This window comes from Epinephelus moara, chromosome 5 (genome assembly GCF_006386435.1).
Source record: "Epinephelus moara isolate mb chromosome 5, YSFRI_EMoa_1.0, whole genome shotgun sequence".
Taxonomy (NCBI): Eukaryota; Metazoa; Chordata; class Actinopteri; order Perciformes; family Serranidae; genus Epinephelus; species Epinephelus moara.
In genome coordinates, this window is record NC_065510.1 from 31,188,602 (window position 1) to 31,209,615 (window position 21,014).

General features: G+C 41.8%; 2 protein-coding genes across 2 annotated transcripts in view; both read left to right on the forward strand.

Annotated features, from left to right (window-relative positions):
* The first annotated feature begins 390 nt into the window (after nt 1–390).
* Nucleotides 391–5,869, forward strand: dusp5 (dual specificity phosphatase 5). Its single transcript, XM_050045303.1, has 4 exons — nt 391–862; nt 1,725–1,864; nt 2,585–2,804; nt 5,089–5,869. The coding sequence occupies exons 1-4, from the start codon at nt 499–501 to the stop codon at nt 5,493–5,495; spliced, it is 1,131 nt and encodes a 376-aa protein (XP_049901260.1). The 5' UTR covers nt 391–498; the 3' UTR covers nt 5,496–5,869.
* A 1,362-nt stretch (nt 5,870–7,231) lies between these two features.
* The window catches only part of smc3 (structural maintenance of chromosomes 3), a 29,345-nt gene continuing 15,562 nt past the window's right edge, over nt 7,232–21,014 (forward strand). Inside the window, exons 1-17 of the mRNA XM_050044215.1 lie at nt 7,232–7,430; nt 8,140–8,215; nt 8,406–8,444; nt 8,543–8,610; nt 8,903–8,974; nt 9,740–9,819; nt 9,920–9,998; nt 10,321–10,438; nt 10,645–10,820; nt 11,193–11,273; nt 11,982–12,146; nt 14,054–14,175; nt 15,769–15,982; nt 16,249–16,352; nt 17,760–17,859; nt 20,213–20,373; nt 20,780–20,921. Of these exons, the coding sequence (XP_049900172.1) occupies nt 7,416–7,430; nt 8,140–8,215; nt 8,406–8,444; nt 8,543–8,610; nt 8,903–8,974; nt 9,740–9,819; nt 9,920–9,998; nt 10,321–10,438; nt 10,645–10,820; nt 11,193–11,273; nt 11,982–12,146; nt 14,054–14,175; nt 15,769–15,982; nt 16,249–16,352; nt 17,760–17,859; nt 20,213–20,373; nt 20,780–20,921 (1,812 nt within the window). The 5' untranslated portion in view covers nt 7,232–7,415. The remainder of the gene's footprint in view (nt 7,431–8,139; nt 8,216–8,405; nt 8,445–8,542; nt 8,611–8,902; nt 8,975–9,739; nt 9,820–9,919; nt 9,999–10,320; nt 10,439–10,644; nt 10,821–11,192; nt 11,274–11,981; nt 12,147–14,053; nt 14,176–15,768; nt 15,983–16,248; nt 16,353–17,759; nt 17,860–20,212; nt 20,374–20,779; nt 20,922–21,014) is intronic.

Consider the following 21,014-nt stretch of genomic DNA (forward strand, 5'->3'; position numbering starts at 1 on the left):
GGGATTTGTAATTCTGACTGTGATGTGTGACAACTCCTTCCAAAATTAGCATCCTTTTTTTTTTAGTCAAGGGGATGTACCTTATTGTCTGTGGTTCTAATGAAAACACTGCTTGTATGTGCCTAACTGTTTGGGAGCTGAGAATGAAACGGCAAGTGTAGGTGCTGGTGGAGGACACATAGTGAGTAATGGTTGAATCAAACACACACTCTGCAGTAGTAGGGTTTTTATTTACCAGGACCCGGAGGCGGAGTCACAGCTCAGTCATAGATGTGGGCGGGTTTTTTTTCTCTGCGATCACACCTCGCCGGTGTCCATACATGGTTCGTGACGTCACGCGCCGGAGGTTCCATTCACATAAAACTGATCGGCCGGAATCCCCTTGGAGGACATGTAGGCACAGACGCGCGCGGGACTCCTCGCTCGCCCGTATCCCTTCGTTTAGGAGTGATCCAGTTGAATTCTTTAGGCAATAACAAACAACTCCTAAGCGTCAAAATGAAAGTCTCCAGCATTGACTGCCGGCGTCTGCGGAAGATCATCAGAAAGGAGTGCGGGAGCTGCCTTATTGTGGATTGCCGACCTTACCTTTCATTCACGAACTCCAGTATCAAAGGCTCTGTCAATGTCAATCTCAACTCAGTGGTGGTCCGGAGGTCCCGAGGAGGGCCGGTGCCTCTGCAGTTTGTCATCCCGGATGAGAGGTCCCTGCTCCGTCTTCGGGAGGGGAGCATATCGGCTATCGTAGCTCTGGATGACCGGACGTCCCACTGGCAAAAACTGAAAAAAGACAGTGTAGCACAAATAGTAATAAACACTCTCTCTCATCTAGCGAGCGGGGCAAACATCTGTTTCCTGAAAGGTGAGAACTTTGTAATATGTTTATAATTTATTTAGGAAAACATAAAGTGAGTTTGCTTTTTTGTTTTAATAGCCTTAAATGTGTCGGCGTTTTATTTCTTACAAGAGGACCTTTTAATCAAACAATTTTGTTTATGGATTAAATTTCTGTTATTGTATGTCTATAGTGTGTGCTCCAGAAATCTAAAAGTAGGCTAGTATAATTTTCATACTTTACTTATTTAAATCTTCATAACTGCAGTCAGGCGTGCGTAAAGATTTTTTAGTCCACTTCTCTGTCTCCTCGTTTTCATGGACTTCCCCACAGGCCCCTATTTTATTTCACTTTTCCTAATAACCCAGATACAGTTAAGGCCAAGTCATATTTCTCCCATTATCCCCCTCGCCTGTGTTGAGAGCAGCCTACATTTTTCTCTCACTTCTTGGAGAGATAAATGTCCTGCGTGCGTCAACGGAGCGGATGAGTCAGTGCGAGAGAAACGCAAGCAAATTGGTGGTACCATGACTTTCATTGATTAAGAAGGGGGGGAAAACAAGTAGGAATGAAAATTGAATCCCATCCGAAGTATTTCTTCTAGCTAAATAAAACCATCGGGGTTGTGTTGAGACACATCCATTTCCGTCTGTCACCTCTGCGTCCTCAGGATGTTGCCCTAAATGGATTACCGGTCTCTCAACTACAGGCTCCTGTAATTAATTAGGCGCTTATAATCAGGTTATAAAGGTTATAATCCGCTGCTAAGACATGTTTCATAAACTCTGCCATTTCACAAGATGTGTGTGTGTAAGGGGGGTAGAGGCAGAATTATTCTAAGCTTATTTATTACAGTGTGTGCTCATGGTTTTCTCCCCCTCTCTCTCAGGAGGATACGAGAACTTCCACTCTCAATACCCTGAACTTTGCACTGAGGTGAAAACCATCGACCAGAGCGGAACTGAAACCGAGAAAAGAGTCAACAGCCACAACGAGAAGCTTGCTCACCACAAACCAGATTATGATCAGGTATGGAAACACCCTTATTTATTTTTTACAGCACAGTACTTCCCTTCCCTCTCTCCCACACAGGGCACACATCCACTGAGATCTTTTTTATTTTTAACCTTATCAAAAAAAAAAACTCATCCAAGCCATGCTGACATCAGAGAGTTTATATTTGGCATCAGCCCATCAAAACATTTTCTCAACATACATATGATATTCTGTGACCTTCACTCCTCCCCAGTCATGTCATATTTGGCACAAAAAAAGGAGAGACCACTCAGTGATGCCCAGCTGACATCAGGACACCCCATAGAGAAAAACACTCTTTTATCCCTGACCTTTCTTCCATCTCCTCCACTGCCCAAACAGAAAACATGTGACTGCTTCATATCTCAGAGGACACTCTATTGTGTCTGGTTGACATAGTCCTATTGTGGGTTTTTTCACTTAATGGTTTACATAATAGGGGAAATCCATTCGTCCAGCTGCATGCGTCCATGTGCGTTTTGTCTGCAGATGAACGTAATGTTCTGCTCTGCAGCTTATTGGGCTGACAGGTGTTTGGATGTTGTGGCTTGGACCATTTTCTCAGGGGTGGATTATGGGTGGATTAAAGCACATGCATCAAGATGTGTTGACCAGTGTTATGTCCTGTTAGGGTGGCCGTGAAATCACAGTGCGTTGTATATTCTTGTCCTTATCCACATGAACTAACATCTCTTTTTTCTCTCTCCCTCTCAGGGTAAACCTGTAGAGATCCTGCCTTTCCTCTACCTCGGTAGTGCCTACCACGCCTCCAGACAGGACTATCTCAGCGACCTTCACATCACGGCCTTGCTCAATGTGTCACGCAGGGACCTGCAGCCGGCCAAGGGCCACTACGACTACAAGTGGATCCCAGTGGAGGACAGTCACATGGCCGACATCAGCTCCCACTTCCAGGAGGCCATAGAGTTTATTGGTGAGTTGAAGGATATGCCTGGCTCTCCTTTTATGGGGCAGCTATTTTCTATGTACAGGGGATTGCACTCAATGGTTTATATCTGAATCTGAATTCTAAAAAGCCACTTGGCTTAGTGCTCGAAATAGTTCACTCACTCAAACTAGCTAGGAAGGGAAATAAATACACCACCACTAAGATGGAGCCTTTTCCTGGAACAACAACTTCCGTATATTTATAGTGCAACATCACCCTAAGGCGTCTTGAAACTACCCAAGCTGAGTTAGAGAGGCACCTATACATAGATGTGTTTATTTTTGAAATGCCTCCTCAAATAAGTCCCCTTTGTTGGTCCTCTCACCTGCTACCATTCACAAATAGAGGGCCATAAGAACCCTGGCCGTAATCAGTTTAACTTGATCGCCTGCCTCCAATCCCCCACTAACATATCCCGCCAGCCTGCTTTCATTCAGGATTTGCTCACTTCCCCCGTCCCCTTCCGACCTCCCTCCCTCCCTCCCCCACGTCTTTACTTGAAAAAGACGCTCCCATGCCGTCATTGCCTCCCAGGCCTAATCTCAGTGGCTTACACTGCCGGGTGTGGCCACTCAGTGTGACAACTGGGTGAGCTGTCTGTGTTTAGTAATGGCCGGGTGGAAGAGGTTGGGGGCTTACTGACACACACACACACACACACACACACACACACACACACACACACACACACAGTTGTTTATGATGGCTGGGTGGAGGATAAATGCCAGCTGACTGACACATAATGAGAAAGCGTAGTTGTTGTTTGCCCGCAGGTGGGAATCATTGACGGACCTGAGGGCAGCGGGGCAGTGAATGTGTTACAGAGGAAGAGAGAGTGTGTGGGAGAGGCGAGAGGTGCTGGATAATAACAGCAGCAGCAGCAGCAGCAAAAGATGTACATAATGTGCTGGTGGCTATTTATAGCAGTCATAACCAAGGACAAAGCTCACCCACGGGCAGCTTGGCTGACCAGCATTGGGTGGCTGCTATTGTTGGTATTGTGCATTGTTTGGGGATGCAGCCCACATTTAGGGTGTCTTTGTGTAAGTCTATTATTACATAAGACCGAAAATTGTTCCAGGGGCAGGTTTAGCCTACATCCAGAGAGGGCCACCAAAATTCATCGACCATGCCAAGTGATTAGAAATGTGGTGCGCACAAATAATCACCGAGCTGCAGCTGGGCCCCAAACGAAAATCAATCACCAATCAAAAAACCCTTCCGACCTGGTGACTGATGTACAGTCAGGGGGGAGATGATAAATATTATTGACCCACTGCTGCCGTCACTCTTTTTTTTTCACCCCACCATCCTCCACTCCAGATGGGATGTTCATGATTCATTCATGTGGTTTATTGAGGACCAGAGCTGTCAGAAATCATCATTGTTCCCCCTGCAGTGGCTCTCAGGACCAGACAGAAGTGGCTCTCAATGTTTCTATTTAACAGAGAGAGACATATGTGTAGGTGTCTGCAGAGGCTTCGTGGAACTAAGTGTCCGTAGGTAGATTGAATTTACACACGCGACAGAGAGAAAAGGAGACGTGTAGGAGTTCACAGTGGTTCTAGGAACGAACCAAATCTTTAAATGTGTCGTGAGTGACACTTATGCAGATGACAGAAGTGGATTTTCGTGTGGGCTTTAGAACATACAGATACTTGTGTGGGAGTGCTGCAGCTCTAAATTTGAACACACATCTCTGTGCCACAGTGAACTCTGCAGCAGCAGCAGCAGCACCCAGCGCCTCCACAGCAGTGTAGGAGAAAGAGAGCCTCATGGAGGCTACAGCTGCACTCTGTGACTAACAAGTGTCTGTGCGTACACAACTGAAACTGGTACAAGATGTGTGTCCATTTCTGCGTCCATACAAATGAGGTGTACTGACAAGGATGATGTTCCTGTTTGTCCATTAAATCCTGCTGCTGATGCTGCTGCTGCTGTGTGTGTGTGTGAGAGAGAGAAACTAGATGCAGAAAAGTGTTTGCATTAATTAGTGAGTGGGAGAAAGGAGTAGGCAATGATTACACAGTTAAAATGTGATTTTTCATTTGTTATTATTCAGTGTTTAAAACTCCCTAATGATTCATTGTAACCTCTCCACCACATAACTTGACTTTAAAAAATATCAATTACAGACACACACAAACAAAACAAAAAATAAAACCTGACAACACAAATGCTTATATTTTGAAATTGTCTTTTTTTGCTGATGATCACAGACAAAATCATGCATCAATAACCTTGGTTTGTCCCCTTCTTCTCCTTATAGACCATGTGAAGCAATCAGGGGGAAAGGTTCTGGTCCACTGCGAAGCAGGCATCTCCCGCTCACCTACCATCTGCATGGCCTACATCATGAGGACGCAGCAGCTGCGACTGGATGCAGCCTTTGACATCATCAAGCAGCGCCGGGCAGTCATCTCACCCAACTTCAGTTTCATGGGTCAGCTGTTGCAGTTTGAGTCAGAGGTCCTCTCCACGGCCCCAGCTCATGCCGCCACACCTGAACCAGCCACACCCTGCATCCCGGAGTCCGCCTCCTTTTTTGCCAACGACTTCAACACCACCTTCAACACCAAAAACTTTGAGCCATCTGTGTTCACCCTCCCTACCTCTTGCCTGCAGTCCCCGGTCCACCACCAGTTCAAACTGAGCCCAATAACTGCACTGCCTTAAAATGAACTGTGACTGCTTGTAGTCTTACTTGAAAAAATAAAAATCAATGCTCTCTGTGTGCCTGGTGTTGAAACCAGCAGAGCAGACAGACAGAAACAGAAGATAATTGTATCAGTTCATGGGACTTGAGGCCTATGAAAACTCTGGGCTTCAGACATCGATGCTGTTTTCCTGTCTTCTGAACTGCTATGATGAAACAACACAGCACAGTGATAAACTGCAATATACATGCCTTAGGTTGATATTGTGATTTATGCCTATTCACAAATACAGTCAGGCATTTAAACCTAATTTATTTGAAAATTACAGTCTGTCTGATTTTTTTCAATGATGTGGGTGTTAATATGTGTTTAATAAATGTTTTCACCACGAAAATAAAGCTGTTGTCATGTAATCATTCTAGCATTGTTCTTGTCGGGGTAGTTTACAGGTCTACAGCTTAATTGGGAGGTCAAATGGGAGTGAACTTTTTCCAAGTCATTTACCGCAGGCCTGTTTCTCCAAATATGACAGGAAAAATCAATGAGTGCATTTACATGTGCATTAGTATCCTGTTCTTGAGCCTTATTCAGGTTTAGATCCTGTTTAGGGTATGATGTTTTCCTGGAACATGGGGAATCTGGTTATTCATATCCCTGCAGTTTCCAGGTTTCTGATCATCTGTTTGCAGTGGTCTTCGTTTCTCACCAAATCAGTCATGTCAAAAACCTGAATAAAGTGTTTACATGCCACTGTATTCTGGTTAAGAGTAATCTAGTTTAAGTTTAAGTTTAAGTTTATTTACTTTATTAATCCCCCTGAGGAGAAATTCAATGTTTTCACTCTTGCTTGTCAATTACACACAGGTCCGAAAGACACACACATGCACAAACAGGACCTATACATGCACAAAGTGGAGAGATGTCAGAGTGAGGGGGCTGCCCTTGGTGAGGCGCCCCGAGCGGTTGGGGGGGGGCACAGGTTTCTGAAACCAGGAAATGATGTTTAGGCCTATATTCACAACAAGAAATACTAGGATACTCCAAAACCCGAACATAACCAGGATACTGGATACTTTTAAGATATTTACTTTAGGCCTAGATCATAAACTCTAACAGGACGAATACAGCATATGAGGCAAACAGTGACACCTGCAGTGACTGAGGTGGCTCTTGTGAGCAGATTCAAATAGGAAGTAGCCCATTGCTTATTCATAGTTATAGTGAGACTGCATGTCTAGATTATTTTTCTCATCAAGTTAGTGTAAACTGGTGCAAATATGCAAACTACTGATGAAAACTTGTGCACAAATGAAAACCTGCCACGGGTAAAGAATTTCACTGCGATTTAAAAACAGAGTGAAGTTGTGCTTCCCAAAGAAAGTAAAAAACATATTGTTTGGGGGATTATCAACCAACAGCAGTCTTTGTCCATTAACAAGATCTGTTTCTAATTGCATCAAGTAGGTAAACTGTCTGCAGTTTATACTCTGTATCAGCTCTTCTCTGTCTTTGGCGCCTTGAAGACAGACAGCTAGACTGTACCAACTGTGGAAATAGGGACAAATAGGGAGGTACGTACATAAAAAAAACGTATCAAACCTGTTATTTACGTACAACCTAAAAATTAAGTTATTGTGCTTAGACATGCGGTATTGTTCCATCGTCTTATTATGTCTAATGTATTTCAGTAAAACACATAATTTAGTATATGTTTACTGCTACAACCCTGTTTTCACATAGTGGTACGGTCCATTCTTTCCCGCCCCCTCCGCCATTTTCCATGTTATTCTCCTCTGCCCGTGCTCCACCAATTTTAAATGTATGAATTTTTCTAATATTTTGCTAACTTTGGGTTATTAAATTTCTGGCTTCTCCAGTTAAGCGGACCGGGGGAGCTTATCTCCAAATTCAGCCGAGGAGACGCCCTGTTTAGACAGCCATGTACATCAAACAGGTAAGCTAACGACTCCAGACTTCTGCGTGTTGCCGACTCTCGCTGGCCTAACGTTGAATAGGCTATCATAACGTTATTTTACTGAATGGTAGCGCTCCGTATAGCGGGCTTTTGCACACATTTTAACGTTAGTTGGCTTACAGAGCTATGCAAAATCACACTGAAACAGCTCTACGTTAAAACGCTAGCTGTTAGCTTGTGAATGCTAGCTAGAGCTACCTGGATTAAGCTGTATATGAACTGCCCGTCCCCCTTCCCGGGATGCTAAGCTAACGCCACTAGGCTAACGTGAGGCTAGCGGATTTTGTCGCTGTTCTTTCAATGTTGCACGATACAACATCACAGTCGATTTTGTTAGATGTGAATATAAGCTTTGGTAGTATTGTAGTTGTCTAATTTACGACTTAGTTTGTTAGTAAGCTTGCAAACCCGTTAACGTCTTGAATGAATACTGGCTCGTACAGTTAGCCGACAGTCAAGGCCCTGCTGTCCCCGTTTATGATACAGTAGATGCTGAGTTGAGTTGAAGATGCTGAGATTATTTTAACGTCATAGGAGGGGCATATTAGTGATATTGCTGTAGTCAGGAATAGTTCCTGGCTTGAAACTGACGTGTTATTACATGGCTTTGTCTAGCTACAGTATGTAGGGAATGTTATCATAAATAGGAGGATGTTATGCTCACAGTGGGGTCTGGGTTCCTCTGCAGGTCATCATCCAGGGGTTCCGAAGTTACAGGGACCAGACTGTGGTAGACCCGTTCAGTCCAAAGCACAATGTCATCGGTTAGTATGTCCTCACCTCAACTTTTCACTCATGTTTGTACACATTGAATTCTTTCTATAATATATGTATGTGAGCGCGAGGGGATGGTTGCCGGACTCAAATTAGTGTCCTCAAGACTTGTCTCTTGTGAGGGGCTGCGTACATGTGTCCCCATGTCCTCATTTTGACTTGTTTTTCGGTCTCATACAGTTGGAAGAAATGGATCAGGAAAAAGTAACTTTTTCTATGGTATGTCTGCCTCAATTTTACCATACAGCAGTCAAACATTACTACTGTGTAGTGATTTTTTTGTTGTCTAAAACTGTTGCTCCTCTCTGCTCCCTTAGCCATCCAGTTTGTGCTCAGTGATGAGTTCAGCCACCTGCGACCTGAACAGCGCCTGGCTCTGCTCCACGTAAGTTCAGGCAAATGCCAGACACTGCAGATCTACTTGGCTACTGCTTTGTAAATACCTCTGTGACACAGTGGTTCTGTAGAAATTACTTGTTTGGCACACTTATGCTGACTAAGGCATGTGTAACTTCCTAATAACTGCTGGATTGCAAAAGTCTTATGATGAGTTGCATTTTGGTGAAAAAATATGACGTTTTGTAGGGGATTGAAACAGTGGGAAACATTTTATCAAACAAGGCTATTGATCAATATAAACATTTAATCATTATGCTTCTTCTCCCCTGTCTCTGTAGGAGGGAACTGGTCCTCGTGTCATTTCAGCTTTTGTGGAGATTATATTTGACAACTCTGACAACCGGCTGCCGGTAGGAATGAAAAACATTTCACATTGACCCTATTACTGTAATAATAGACACACACACACACTGATGAAACCTTTCAATAAGCTTCTCAAAGGATATTCCGTCTTCATAGTATGTGTGTTGTAAATACTTGGTTGTTTTAATTATTGGTACCAGTATAAGATAAAACTAGAGGTGTACTGGTATGTTGGTATGCTGTCTGGATTGGCCAGTGTGAGTTTAAATGTGCATATCAGTCTTTGTCCAATTCATTGTTTTACTGCTGATGTGTTGACAATTTTGTGCACAGCACTTGTGCCAAATTAACCCCAGCAAAAAAGAGTATTACACTTCTCTCTCAAATAAGCCCCAGAATAAAAGAGAAGCTTTGAGATGGGCAACTCCACCCATTTCACACCTGTGTTTGTACCAAGATTCCTAAAAATCTACATCAGAACATGGGGCAAAATTGTCAGATCTTGGCATCACCTTCGAAATAACATTTCCCACCATCCGTAGTCCAGGCTGCCAGTGGAAATGGTACATTATCACAATGTTATGTATCTGAGCTCACATTGAACTGTCTCCCTAAATTGCTGACAACTGCTTTGACCACTGATTGTAGTTGCGCTGCCTCCAGAACACACAGTGCTTACTTTTCTGATGATGATGTTTGTACCACTCTAGAAATCTGAAGATTGCAGCCTGGCAATACTGTGACATAACCAGCCAATTCTGCCACTGTGTGTGGATCTCCTCTTTACTAGTGTTAACTGTCTCTCCATCCAGATTGACAAAGAGGAAGTCTCCCTTCGCCGCGTCATTGGTGCAAAAAAGGACCAGTACTTCTTAGACAAGAAGATGGTGACGTAAGTGTTACTGGGAATGGACTGTCTATTCAGTCACAGGAAATAGCAACTCTGTGAATCCATATAATCACTTTGTTGATGGCGTCTGTGATTGTTGCAGTAAGAATGACGTCATGAACCTTCTGGAGAGTGCCGGCTTCTCCCGCAGCAACCCATACTACATTGTCAAGCAGGGAAAGGTGAGAAAGGAGTGGGAGCAAATTTCACACTTGTTTAAGACACAATAGTTGTGTAGTTTTTTTTTTAGTGTAGCGTTATGCTTTGCAGAATTTCATCAGGGCTGCAAAAGAGTGCCAGTTGCACTAGCTGGATGTTTCAGCCTGTCATGTTGAAATCATAACCTCTACAATATCAGCTGATTTAAGAGTTAGTGTTAAAATCAGAAAATCAACATCTACTAAAATTCATATAAAATTTGTAATTTTTCAGACAGGAAAATCCTAGCACTATGTTGAACAGCAGATTGTTCCATATTACACATTATTTTAACGTTTCATTCAGATCAACCAAATGGCCACAGCACCGGACTCCCAGCGTCTGAAGCTGCTGAGAGAGGTGGCAGGGACACGGGTGTACGATGAGCGCAAAGAGGAGAGTATTTCTCTCATGAAGGAGACGGGTAAAAGCCTCTTAACTTTATTGTCTCAAAGACTGCCATTATCGTCATAATGCTTTTACAGTTTGTGCTATACAGCATTCACCATTAAATTATCACTTGTAGCCAAAATAAAAATCCAGTCCCAGAAAATTAAATGTATAGTTAGTAGTGGTTTACATAAAAAAAGTTTGAAAGGAAAAAACAATGACATGGTGTGTGTTCCTCAGAGGGGAAGCGAGAGAAGATCAATGAGCTGTTGAAGTACATTGAGGAGCGTCTGCACACCCTGGAGGATGAGAAGGAGGAGCTGGCTCAGTACCAGAAGTGGGACAAGATGAGAAGAGCCCTGGAGTACACCATCTACAACCAGGAGCTGAATGAAACCCGCGCCAAACTGGATGAGGTAACAAAAGAAATGATGTATTGTGCGTACGTTACACTTTGTGAGTGACATCTGTTTTGGTGCCAGGTTGGGAGATTATCACAACCCTTTGTTCAGAATACATACACAATATAATGGAGAATATTCATCTTAGCTTGGATATAACTAGTTTATCAGCATTTGTAATGGCAGGTGTAGTGCCATTAAAAGTTAACAGGTAGAAAAAAAACGAGTGATCCTTGTTAAAATACAAATGACAGCAAGAATCTAGCTGTCACCGTGGTCAGTGCCCCAAACATGAGGTTCTTCTTTTCTTGTGTACATGTTCGATAACAATACTCTGTGTGTGTGTGTGTGTGTGTGTGTGTGTGTGTGTGTGTGTGTTTTTCCCAGCTTTCCAGCAAGAGAGAGACCTGTGGAGACAAATCCAGACAGCTGCGTGATGCTCAGCAAGATGCCCGAGACAAAGTAGAGGTAAAGACTTCCACCTTGCAGAAGAAGTAGTATTGTCTGTGATTAAGGATGTGGGGGGAGAATAAACATCATCATCTCACAGCATTAAAAAACCGAGTCACAATATTTAGTGCATTATTGGAAATCACGTCCAATTTCAGCTGTTCATCGTTTGTTTTCATCTGATCACATAGTTGAATAATGATTTATTATGAGTCCAGAAATGTCTATTTTTTAAAAACAAAATATGGTTACTCTGACTGATCTTCCAGTGTGACAGATTTTAGCAAGATTTAACTTGTCATGCAAGTATGATTTGTGAATCACAGTGTCACTTAAGCAATTTTGTCAGGATGTGATTTTAAAGAGAAGTGATAAATGCTGTCACTGAACATGAGTCCATTCAATACCTTGGCGGCAAAACGTAAGGCATTAGACACAAAGAAATAGAACACAAAAACTTCTTTTTAATAGTTCAGCTTTTTGTCATATGTCATCATATTTCTTGTCCTTATGTCCTATTGTAACCCTGCCAATAAATAAAAACATTTGCATTTAATTTAACAACATTTCCATAAGACAAATGTATCCAACTCTTCTGACAGTATCTGGCTTTGTTAAATAGATGGACAGTTGATTAATCACAGAAGAGGAAGTAAGTTGTTGGATTTACACTCCTTTGAATTAAATCTCACAGCCTGTCTCTTTATTTTGGCTTCCTTTCTGTAGGAGACGGAGCGTGTTGTGCGCGAGCTGAAGTCCAAGATTTCTGCCATGAAGGAGGAGAGAGAGCAGCTTTCGGCCGAGCGCCAGGAGCAGATCAAGCAGAGGACCAAGCTCGAGCTGAAGGCCAAGGACCTGCAGGACGAGCTGGCAGGCAACAGCGAACAGAGGGTACGGAAGCCTCCCATCTGCGTCACTCTGCACACGTGATGCTGCACCAGCAACACTCCCCCACCCCCTTTTACCCTGCACCATCACTGTATGTAGAGGATAGTCATCTTTTTCTCTTTTCACCCGCTCTGCTCACCCCTGTTACTAGTGGTGAAGAGGGGCAAGTGCATGATTGCTTTCCCTATAAAGAAGACTACAATTATGCAGTCTAAAAATATTTAAAAAAGAAAAAAAAAAGGAGAAGTGGGATTACCAGATCTCTAATAATATATTAAAATTGTTTATTTTCTCTGATCAACAGTAAAACAAAAAAAAAAAGTATTTTACTGTAACATGAAAACAGAATGTCAAGAAAAGCACAGTTTTTTTTAAAACTATAACCACCACAGGTTTAATTTTAATTGATAAATGATTTATTCACAAAATAGTCAGCAAATCAAAAAGCAGTTTGGCTTAGTGTATAGAGTTGACAGCTTTATCGCTGAATCTTTCAGAAGAACGTTTGCTGGTCCAATTGTGAATTAAGGAACCAAAACAGAGGAAGCTCCAGCCTGTCTATGAGACTCTTTGCCATCAGCTCCAATATACATCATTCCTGGCATGAGGATGTGTGTGCAGAGCTGGCATGAATCACTCTCCGTATGGCTGTGTGTTCAGTGTGTGTTTGTTCGCACGTGTGCGAGTATGAAGACGATAATCATACATAACGGCTTTATTGGCTCAGTCTGTGTGCGACCCATGATGGGTCCCAGGCAGCATGCTGGCTGTTGGTTGGATTAAGCCCACCTGGCCACGGCTGGCAGAGCATCAGCCAAAAGTTACTGGAGCAAAATGAAAAGCAAAAGAAGCAGAACTGCGTCACTCGCTGCTGATGGTTCTGGTTTGAGATGGTGTTGACACAAAGGGGGAGGTGGGGGATGGGGAGTAGAGGTTTCATACCACTAGAGTGACAACCTATCATCATCATCACCCATACAAGAAAATCTGTCAAAATTAGGGCAGGTCTGCTGTCAGGGAGATCCAAATGAAAGCTAAGATTTTTAACGAAGGCGGAGGAAAAGATTTTAAGAATGATTTTAGAATCTTGATGAATCTTCAGAATGACTATCTACACAGGAAGTTTATTTTTTTCCTAATACATACCCTATGCATTTGCTTCACGTTTCCTGTATTCAACACCCTGTTATCATTCTTTGAATATTTCATGTGTCCAGAGTAGGCTGTAGTTTCCTTGTAGTATCCTAGTTTTATTCACTTGTGAGAGTGGTTCACAAGTGCTAACAACTACAGTGATTGGAAGTGTGAATATATGGTCATTTATTATGGTGTTTCCTTTATGCTGTATTTACTACAAGGTAAACACATGGTATATATATATTTAATAAAACATCTGCATTGGGTACACACACGTTTATAGAGTTTGCCTCGTCCAAAGCTTTACATAAGTTAACCTTTTATTCCACAATAGGCGTTTGGTTTCCAAATCTCTATCTATCCCACACTGTAAAATACATTGAGATGGTGTGGGACCTATTCTCAGTTTTTGTTGGCCGGAGTTAATTAATTATATTAGTTATAGTAAATGAAGTGCAAGCCTAATATGAGTGTTGTAGATGAACAACAACTGAACTGTTTTAAGTAGTTTTGTTTTAGTATTATTTGTAGCACACTTGTCCCAAGTTTACATTTTTTGGAGTCAGATAGGTGGCATGAGCAAATGTTCTGTATTTACATAAATAAACTGAATATAATAATCGGCACGTTCTAAAATCAACTTTCCACTGTGCTTCTTTCACAACAGTTTTTCCAGTTTCCCACACATTTTTTCTTCCTTTCTTCCTCTCCTCACCAGTATGTTCTACATTGTGAAGATTTATTTTAAAAAATGTCTCCTCTTGCTCTCCCAGAAACGCCTGCTGAAGGAGCGTCAGAAGCTGCTGGAGAAAATTGAGGAGAAGCAAAAAGAGCTGCAGGAGACTGAACCCAAATTCAACATGGTGAAGGAAAAAGAGGAGCGGGGTATATCCAGGTAGGGATGACTCATTCTCAAATGCCCCCTCAAGCAGCTTATGGCCCGCTCTTAACTGGATGAGTCAGTCATCACATTTTGAATACATTCGTACAGCAAGAGATCAAGAGGTGGATCCACATGAGATATTTGTGGATTCTTCTACAGGGTAATTTGATTCAGGTGTGCTACAGACATTTAGAATCCTACACTGAAGAAAGGTGACCCAGACAAAGCTGTTTTTGGTCCTTTTTCAATGTTCCCTTAAAGGACCCAGATCAGTCACACCTATCCTTCTTTTTCAAAACGCTGCTGTTTACACGTTACGTGTCATTTATATTTAGCAGACACTGTATTACATGGCCATAAATGATCAAAACAAAAAGGCACATCGGTAGAGAACTGTGGCGTGATCTATCAAAATCAGCTGTTGCAACGGCTCATTTCTAGATAAATGTGGATTTTTGCTAACTGGATGCTAACTTCATTCCTCAAACAAACCACAGTTCTTCAGACACAGTATTTTCTCATCACTCTGCATTGTGTTGTTGGGTGTGCTTGTTTTTGTTGATGTAGATTTTGCTGGCTACAAATAAGTGTCCCCAAGCTTTTTTGTGTATTTTCTATCTCAGCACAGCCCCTGGAGTAGAGCATACACTCCCAGTCTGGAAGGCCAGTGGGCATTGATGTGTTTTTGTGGTTACTGTACTGCACACTATAAAGGCCTTTATCTCAAAATCATGGCTTTTGCTTAATATTAAGTATAAAAACAATACTAATATCATCCCAAAGCTAATAATCTCCTCTTTTCAGCAGTGAATAAAACTCAAAATGTGTTTCAGGGTCAGTGTGACTGAAAATGGTAAAAATTGTAAATTTGTAAATTGTAAGTGTAACTGTGGCTAACAAGGTTGTTAAAGGAGCTATTTGTAAGAAATCTAAAGCAAATAGTCATAAAATCCTCCTAATATGTCACAGAGACTAAGGAATAATGTTCATATAACATACTGATCTCACCGACAACAATAGTACGGCCAGAATATTCGCATTTAAAAAAGAATTTTTACGGTCCGCAAATCATGTTTATGTTTTGAATTTGTGTTTTGGCCTGTTGCGCCACCCACCGCCGTCTACCAGTCACGCAGTCAGTAGAGTCTCAGCATCAGTTACAGTTACGACTGAGCTACAGCAGCACGGCAAGCAGCATTAGCAGTGTCCCGGTACATAGCATTAGCAGTCTCCTCAGCTGTATCCCGGCAGCAGCGTTAGCAGCAGAGAAGCCGGACTTGCTCGAACGGTCCGCTGGAAAACCGAAGATCAAGGACGCAGCGACGCCGCCCTGCCATGGCAGCCGCCCGTGGGCAAACAAATCAGTCTCCAGCGTGCCGCTGTCCAGCAACCTTGAATCTGTAGGGGAGGGGGGGCGGACACGACTCGCGGCAGTATTTTGAATTTGAGTGCAGTAACCGTTTTGGCCATATTCTTACATACAGCGCCTTTAACTGTGCACATCTACACGCACAGTTTGTCGAGAAATGAAAATAACTGAAAATGGCTCACTTGTGATTTAGTTATAAAATATGTATCTCCCTCTGTGGTTACACCTTCCTCCAGACTGGCCCAGGCTACACAGGAGAGGACCGACCTGTATGCCAAGCAGGGCCGTGGCAGCCAGTTCACCTCAAAGGAGGAGAGGGACAAGTGGATTAAGAAGGAGTTGAAGTCTTTGGACCAGGCAATCAATGACAAGAAGAGGCAGATCGCAGCCATTCACAAAGACCTGGAGGACACAGAGACCAACAAGGAGAAGAACCTCGAGCAGTACAACGTATGTTCTTTCTGTTTAAGATGAATACAAAACGATAACCTGTTCAGTTCTCAGAATACTATTGTAGTTTTACATCTTGATGATGCGCTGAAATGTATTCACATTGTCTCCCGTAGAACTGCATTTCTTGATTTATTTTAAAGGAACTGTTAAATGCTACTGTATGATGTATTTGTCATCTGACGTTTGTAAAAAGCTTCTTCTAGTTTTAATCAAACCTGCTGACAGGTGAGTGTGTCTGACCAACTCTTAACTTGTCTCTATAGAAACTTGATCAAGATCTAAATGAGGTCAAGACCCGCGTCGAGGAACTGGACAAGAAGTATTATGAGGTTAAGAACAGAAAGGATGAGCTGCAGAGCGAAAGAAAGTAAGAACCTTTTCCTTCTCTTTTACCTCACATCTGGGACCTAATTTTTTTTTTTATATATATATATATATATTTTTTTTGGGGGGCATATTTTAGCCTTTAATGGATAGGACAGACAAGTGTGAAAGGGGGAGAGAGAGAGGGAGTGACATGCAGCAAAGGGCCACAGGCTGGAGTTGAACCCGGGCCGCTGCGGCAACAGCCTTGTACATGGGGCGCCTGCTCTACCACTAAGCCACCGACGCCCCAAACTCTGGGACCTAATTTAAGTCAAAGATGTCCACGGTGTAGTTTCACAGTGTGTAACATCACTTCATTTAGATGAGTTGTTTTGAGTCGTGACTGCGTCTTGCAGTAAGCTGAAAGTTTTAATAGTTCACCCATCCTTTTAGTCAACATGCTGTCTCTGCTTGGCAACCTTTAGTAACATACCAGAGTATTGTCTGCTGTGAATGTCACCAGGCCTTCTCTGTCCAGTTAAACAATGAGGTTTATTTATATATCAGAGGATGATGCCTCAGGCCTCTGCTGCCAGACACCTTTTTGCTTTTAAAAGGTCCTCCGGGGTGGATTAATTGTGTTGTGGGTTAGTAGTGAGAATCTAGTCCAGACAGCTGCTTCCCTGCTTCTTGAAACACAACAAAGGGAAATGTGTTTTTAATTCAAGTTTTAAAAAGAGGTTGGGACCTTTTTTTAATTAAAAAATTAGAATTCCATTAAATTAAATAGCAGGCCCTCAGTATCTCCATCACTAAATGAAACAGATTTCATGAATATGTTTGTGTGATGTTGAATCCTCCCTTCTGTTTGCTGTGATCCATTGTTGAGGTGTAGCAGGTGAGAAGGCAGCATAATGATGTCTTTGATAGAAGGATCACAAAATGCAGACCCCACAGCTGCATGCTATTAGTGGTGTATCATCTAAAAATATGAACAGATGACAAAAACACCCTAATGGAAACAAGAGGGAGACTGTTTTGGCAGCATTATTGTTTTATGTATTTAAATTAGGTTATGTAAGAATTTAAGGACTTAATGTTTCACTTGAGGATAAAAGAAATTGTTTGGAATAATGTGAGAACTCTTGTAGTTCACCTGTTATTGCTTAAATGCATATAATTAATCTGCAGCTGTGGACAAGGAGTCATGTTGAATTTACAGTTTGTTAATTTTTTTAGGAAGAGGAAAACCTGAGTTTTTCATTTTAATGTTATGTTGTTCTTTACTGAAAAAGACTATGTCCTTAGGATGCAAAAAATCATCATGAAATAAATACAGTGTCCTAGTTTTTGGGGCGTTTTTTTTAATCATTGACTGACTTCTTTTGTGAGTATCATGGCTGCGGTTTGGTTTTGGTCTTTCTGGTGACATAAGTGTAACAGTGTGTGACTGTCTGTGTCTGTCCAGCTACCTGTGGCGTGAGGAGAACGCAGAGCAGCAGGCCCTGGCAGCCAAACGAGAGGACCTGGAGAAGAAACAGCAGCTCCTTCGAGCAGCTACCGGCAAGGTCCGTGTCACTGTACATCATTGCATAATTATTGACTTGCATAACGCAGCTACAGGATACCTGATGCTTCCGTCTGGACAAAAGTGAAAGACGTGTCTGTGTGTGAGTGAAAGCTTAGAAACATAGAAATCCCTTTTTTTTAAAGGATTGAAGTTGATGACAGATTTATGGTACTTTGCTAATCGCTTTTATTTGTGCACACACACTTACTTGCCCTTTTCTCAGGATGACACTTGCACACCAGAGGTAGACCTGCCACACCACACATCTTTTAAACCTTCACACACGCACTTAGTTACTGGAGTACTGTGAGGGAGGAAATGGGCAAGTGAAGATAAATCGAACCCAGAGTGAAAAAGTACCTCTCTTTCTCAGCCCACCTGAATGGTGCGAAGGACTCACTTTGTGACTCAGCCAGTTGTCAGGATAGGTATATCAAATGGAATCATTCATCTGCCTCGCTACTGGCACCTTATCATAGCTGGTTAAATTTACATATGACTCACTCTTCGCTGCCTCATCCTGTAACTGCCAGTCATTTCTTCTGGGCATATACATCAATCAAATATCACTTCTGAATAATGTCTCCTGTGATGAAAGGAGGCTGTTTGTGGCTTCATGGACAAATGTCCTGCATTTATTTTTTTTTCATTGGTCCCGGCTGACTCATCCCGTCTACAGAACAGGCAGCAGCCAACAGGACGGACTCTTATCGTCTCTCACATTTTATATTTATAGTGTACAGTTCATAGTGTTGCACAGTTATAACAAAATACACAGTTCCCTTTCAGTTTCTATCTATACACCTTACAATATGAGTGGCAGTATAATTGAAACACATTTTTCATTTTGGTTTTCTCCAGCAGGCAACTTAAGTTTCACTTGTTCACAGCACAGTATGTCACCCGTGGTTAGTTCATATTCTGTTTTAACAGCAGGAAAGCTGAGTGTCTGTTATTTAACCTGCTGAAGTCAGTTGAGCAAATAAGTGAAGATAATGTTGTCAGTACCGATTACAGGCTGGCCTGGTAGATTAAACAACAACAATAATTATCTCGATATGTTCCTCGATGGAGATATAAAGAATGTTCGATGAATCCTCGCTATAATTGAGCGGTAATGCACCTTAAACGCCAAGTGCCACCCACCATTTTCCAGAAGAAGTAGTAGTGACTAAAGGTAACATGAATAAAACTTTTATACATTCAGTCGTTCGTAAACATGATTTCTGCCTCAGTCAAATAGATTTTCATCGGCAATAAATGACCTTTCGTTACTTCACGACGTCATCAAAGTCCGTCTTCTGTTATTGTTTTGATTGAGAAACTGCAAAATTACATGCTGTGGTTTTAAAACTTGAACAGAACGTATTGACCACAGTTGAGATTTTGTTTTGTCTATTTGTTCTTTTTACACTTTCAGCTAAACACTATAAACCTTCTGTACACAGTTTGGCATGCTCCTGCCCAGAATTAAGATTTCTTTGTCTATTAATTGTTTTATTTATTGACATTATTTTGATTATAATTGTTTTGAATCTACCTCAGATTTGTGAATTGTTATGCTGTCCGGCAAATGTCAGTCACGTTCTGACAATTATTAATAGTTGAAACCACAATTAACCACATGGTTTATTCAACTTTTACTCAGGAGCAAAAAAATCAGCCTTTAAACTTAGAAGAAATAATGATTTGGAGTTTATTGTGAATTTTATTTATCGTGTATCGTTGTTTTGTTTGATTTCAACAGATCGGTGATGCTGTTTTGCTCTTAATGTTCTCTTTAACGTTTGCTAGAAGTGATGCATGTTAGCCCCTGTGGGGTTTTATGTGCAGTGAGCACTGTGCCAGACTCCCTTTAAAAAAAAAATCTTTTAAATGCTGCATTACTTGTCAGCAGCCAGTAATAACTGAGGAGGCACTTTGGCCTCATGTGCTCCGATCAATTTGGCATGCTGTTAACACACCGGTCATAATTTTGTTTTAATGAAAACTCGACTTTTACATTTGCTCCTGGTGTTTTTCACCACTGTTATGGGAGAATGAGTGCTGTGCAACAGGTTTACAAGGCCAAAGCAGTCAACACAAGGGAAACGCTGGTTTTTATGGGACCAGTATAACAAGGATTTGGAGTGTGTTTATGCTGTGTTAATTGTTAAATACATATTCATTCACTGTGTTCATATATTGGTGTATATGTTATTTTTTTATCTAAAGTTTTAAAATGATTGATTTGCGGATTAAATTGTTATTATTATTATTATTATTATTATTATTATTATTATTATTGTTATTATTATTTTTCAATGGAGGTGAGATTCATTATCCCTCTTCTCTCTCTTGTGGTCTTCCAGGCTATTCTCAACGGCATTGACAGCATCAACAAAGTCCTTGAGCATTTCCGCCGGAAGGGCATCAACCAGCATGTCATCAATGGTTACCATGGCATCGTCATGAATAACTTTGAGTGTGAACCCGCCTTTTACACCTGTGTGGAGGTGACTGCCGGCACCAGGTGAGGGCTGCTTTTCACATTTCACTGCTTCCTCCTTGTGTTGTTTTCAACAGATGATGTATATAGACAGAATGCCTTTGTTTTTTTTCCATGGTCGTCTGCACCACTTTAAGACTTCCTGGATCGTGCGTTTTATACATTAACCTGCCTCACCAAAGATCACCTGTCACACCAGCCATCAGAGCCAAGCAGCACTTCCTTCCTCCCTCTTGTAAAAATGATGTTATATATAGTTTGTACATCAAATGCTTCTAAAGATACACAGACAGTCGTTGGTTGTTTACAATGACTCAGCCTTGATTTAAAGTTAAAGTGACAATGTGGCAAACCATTCACTCATGCGTCTCTACTTTTCTCTTTCTCCTTGTCGTTGCTCTGTCTGCCTACCTGCTCTAATGTTTTTCAGACTGTTCTATCACATTGTGGAGACTGACGAGGTCAGCACCAAAATACTAATGGAGTTCAACAAAATGAACCTGCCTGGAGAAGTCACATTCCTGCCTCTGAGCAAGCTGGACGTCAGGGACACCGCCTACCCAGAGACCAATGTAAGGAACATGCATACATTTCATCTGGTACCATGGGGTAGTCAGTTTGGACCCTGACAGCAAATGGCTAAAATAAACTCTTCCCTTTGAGAC

Coding starts and splice junctions, on each gene's coding strand:
- dusp5 (XM_050045303.1), top strand. CDS start 499: ATGAAAGTCTCCAGCATTGACTGCCGGCGTCTGCGGAAGATCATCAGA. Junction 863..1,724: donor AAACATCTGTTTCCTGAAAG/GTGAGAACTTTG, acceptor CCTCTCTCTCAG/GAGGATACGAGAACTTCCAC. Junction 1,865..2,584: donor ACAAACCAGATTATGATCAG/GTATGGAAACAC, acceptor TCTCCCTCTCAG/GGTAAACCTGTAGAGATCCT.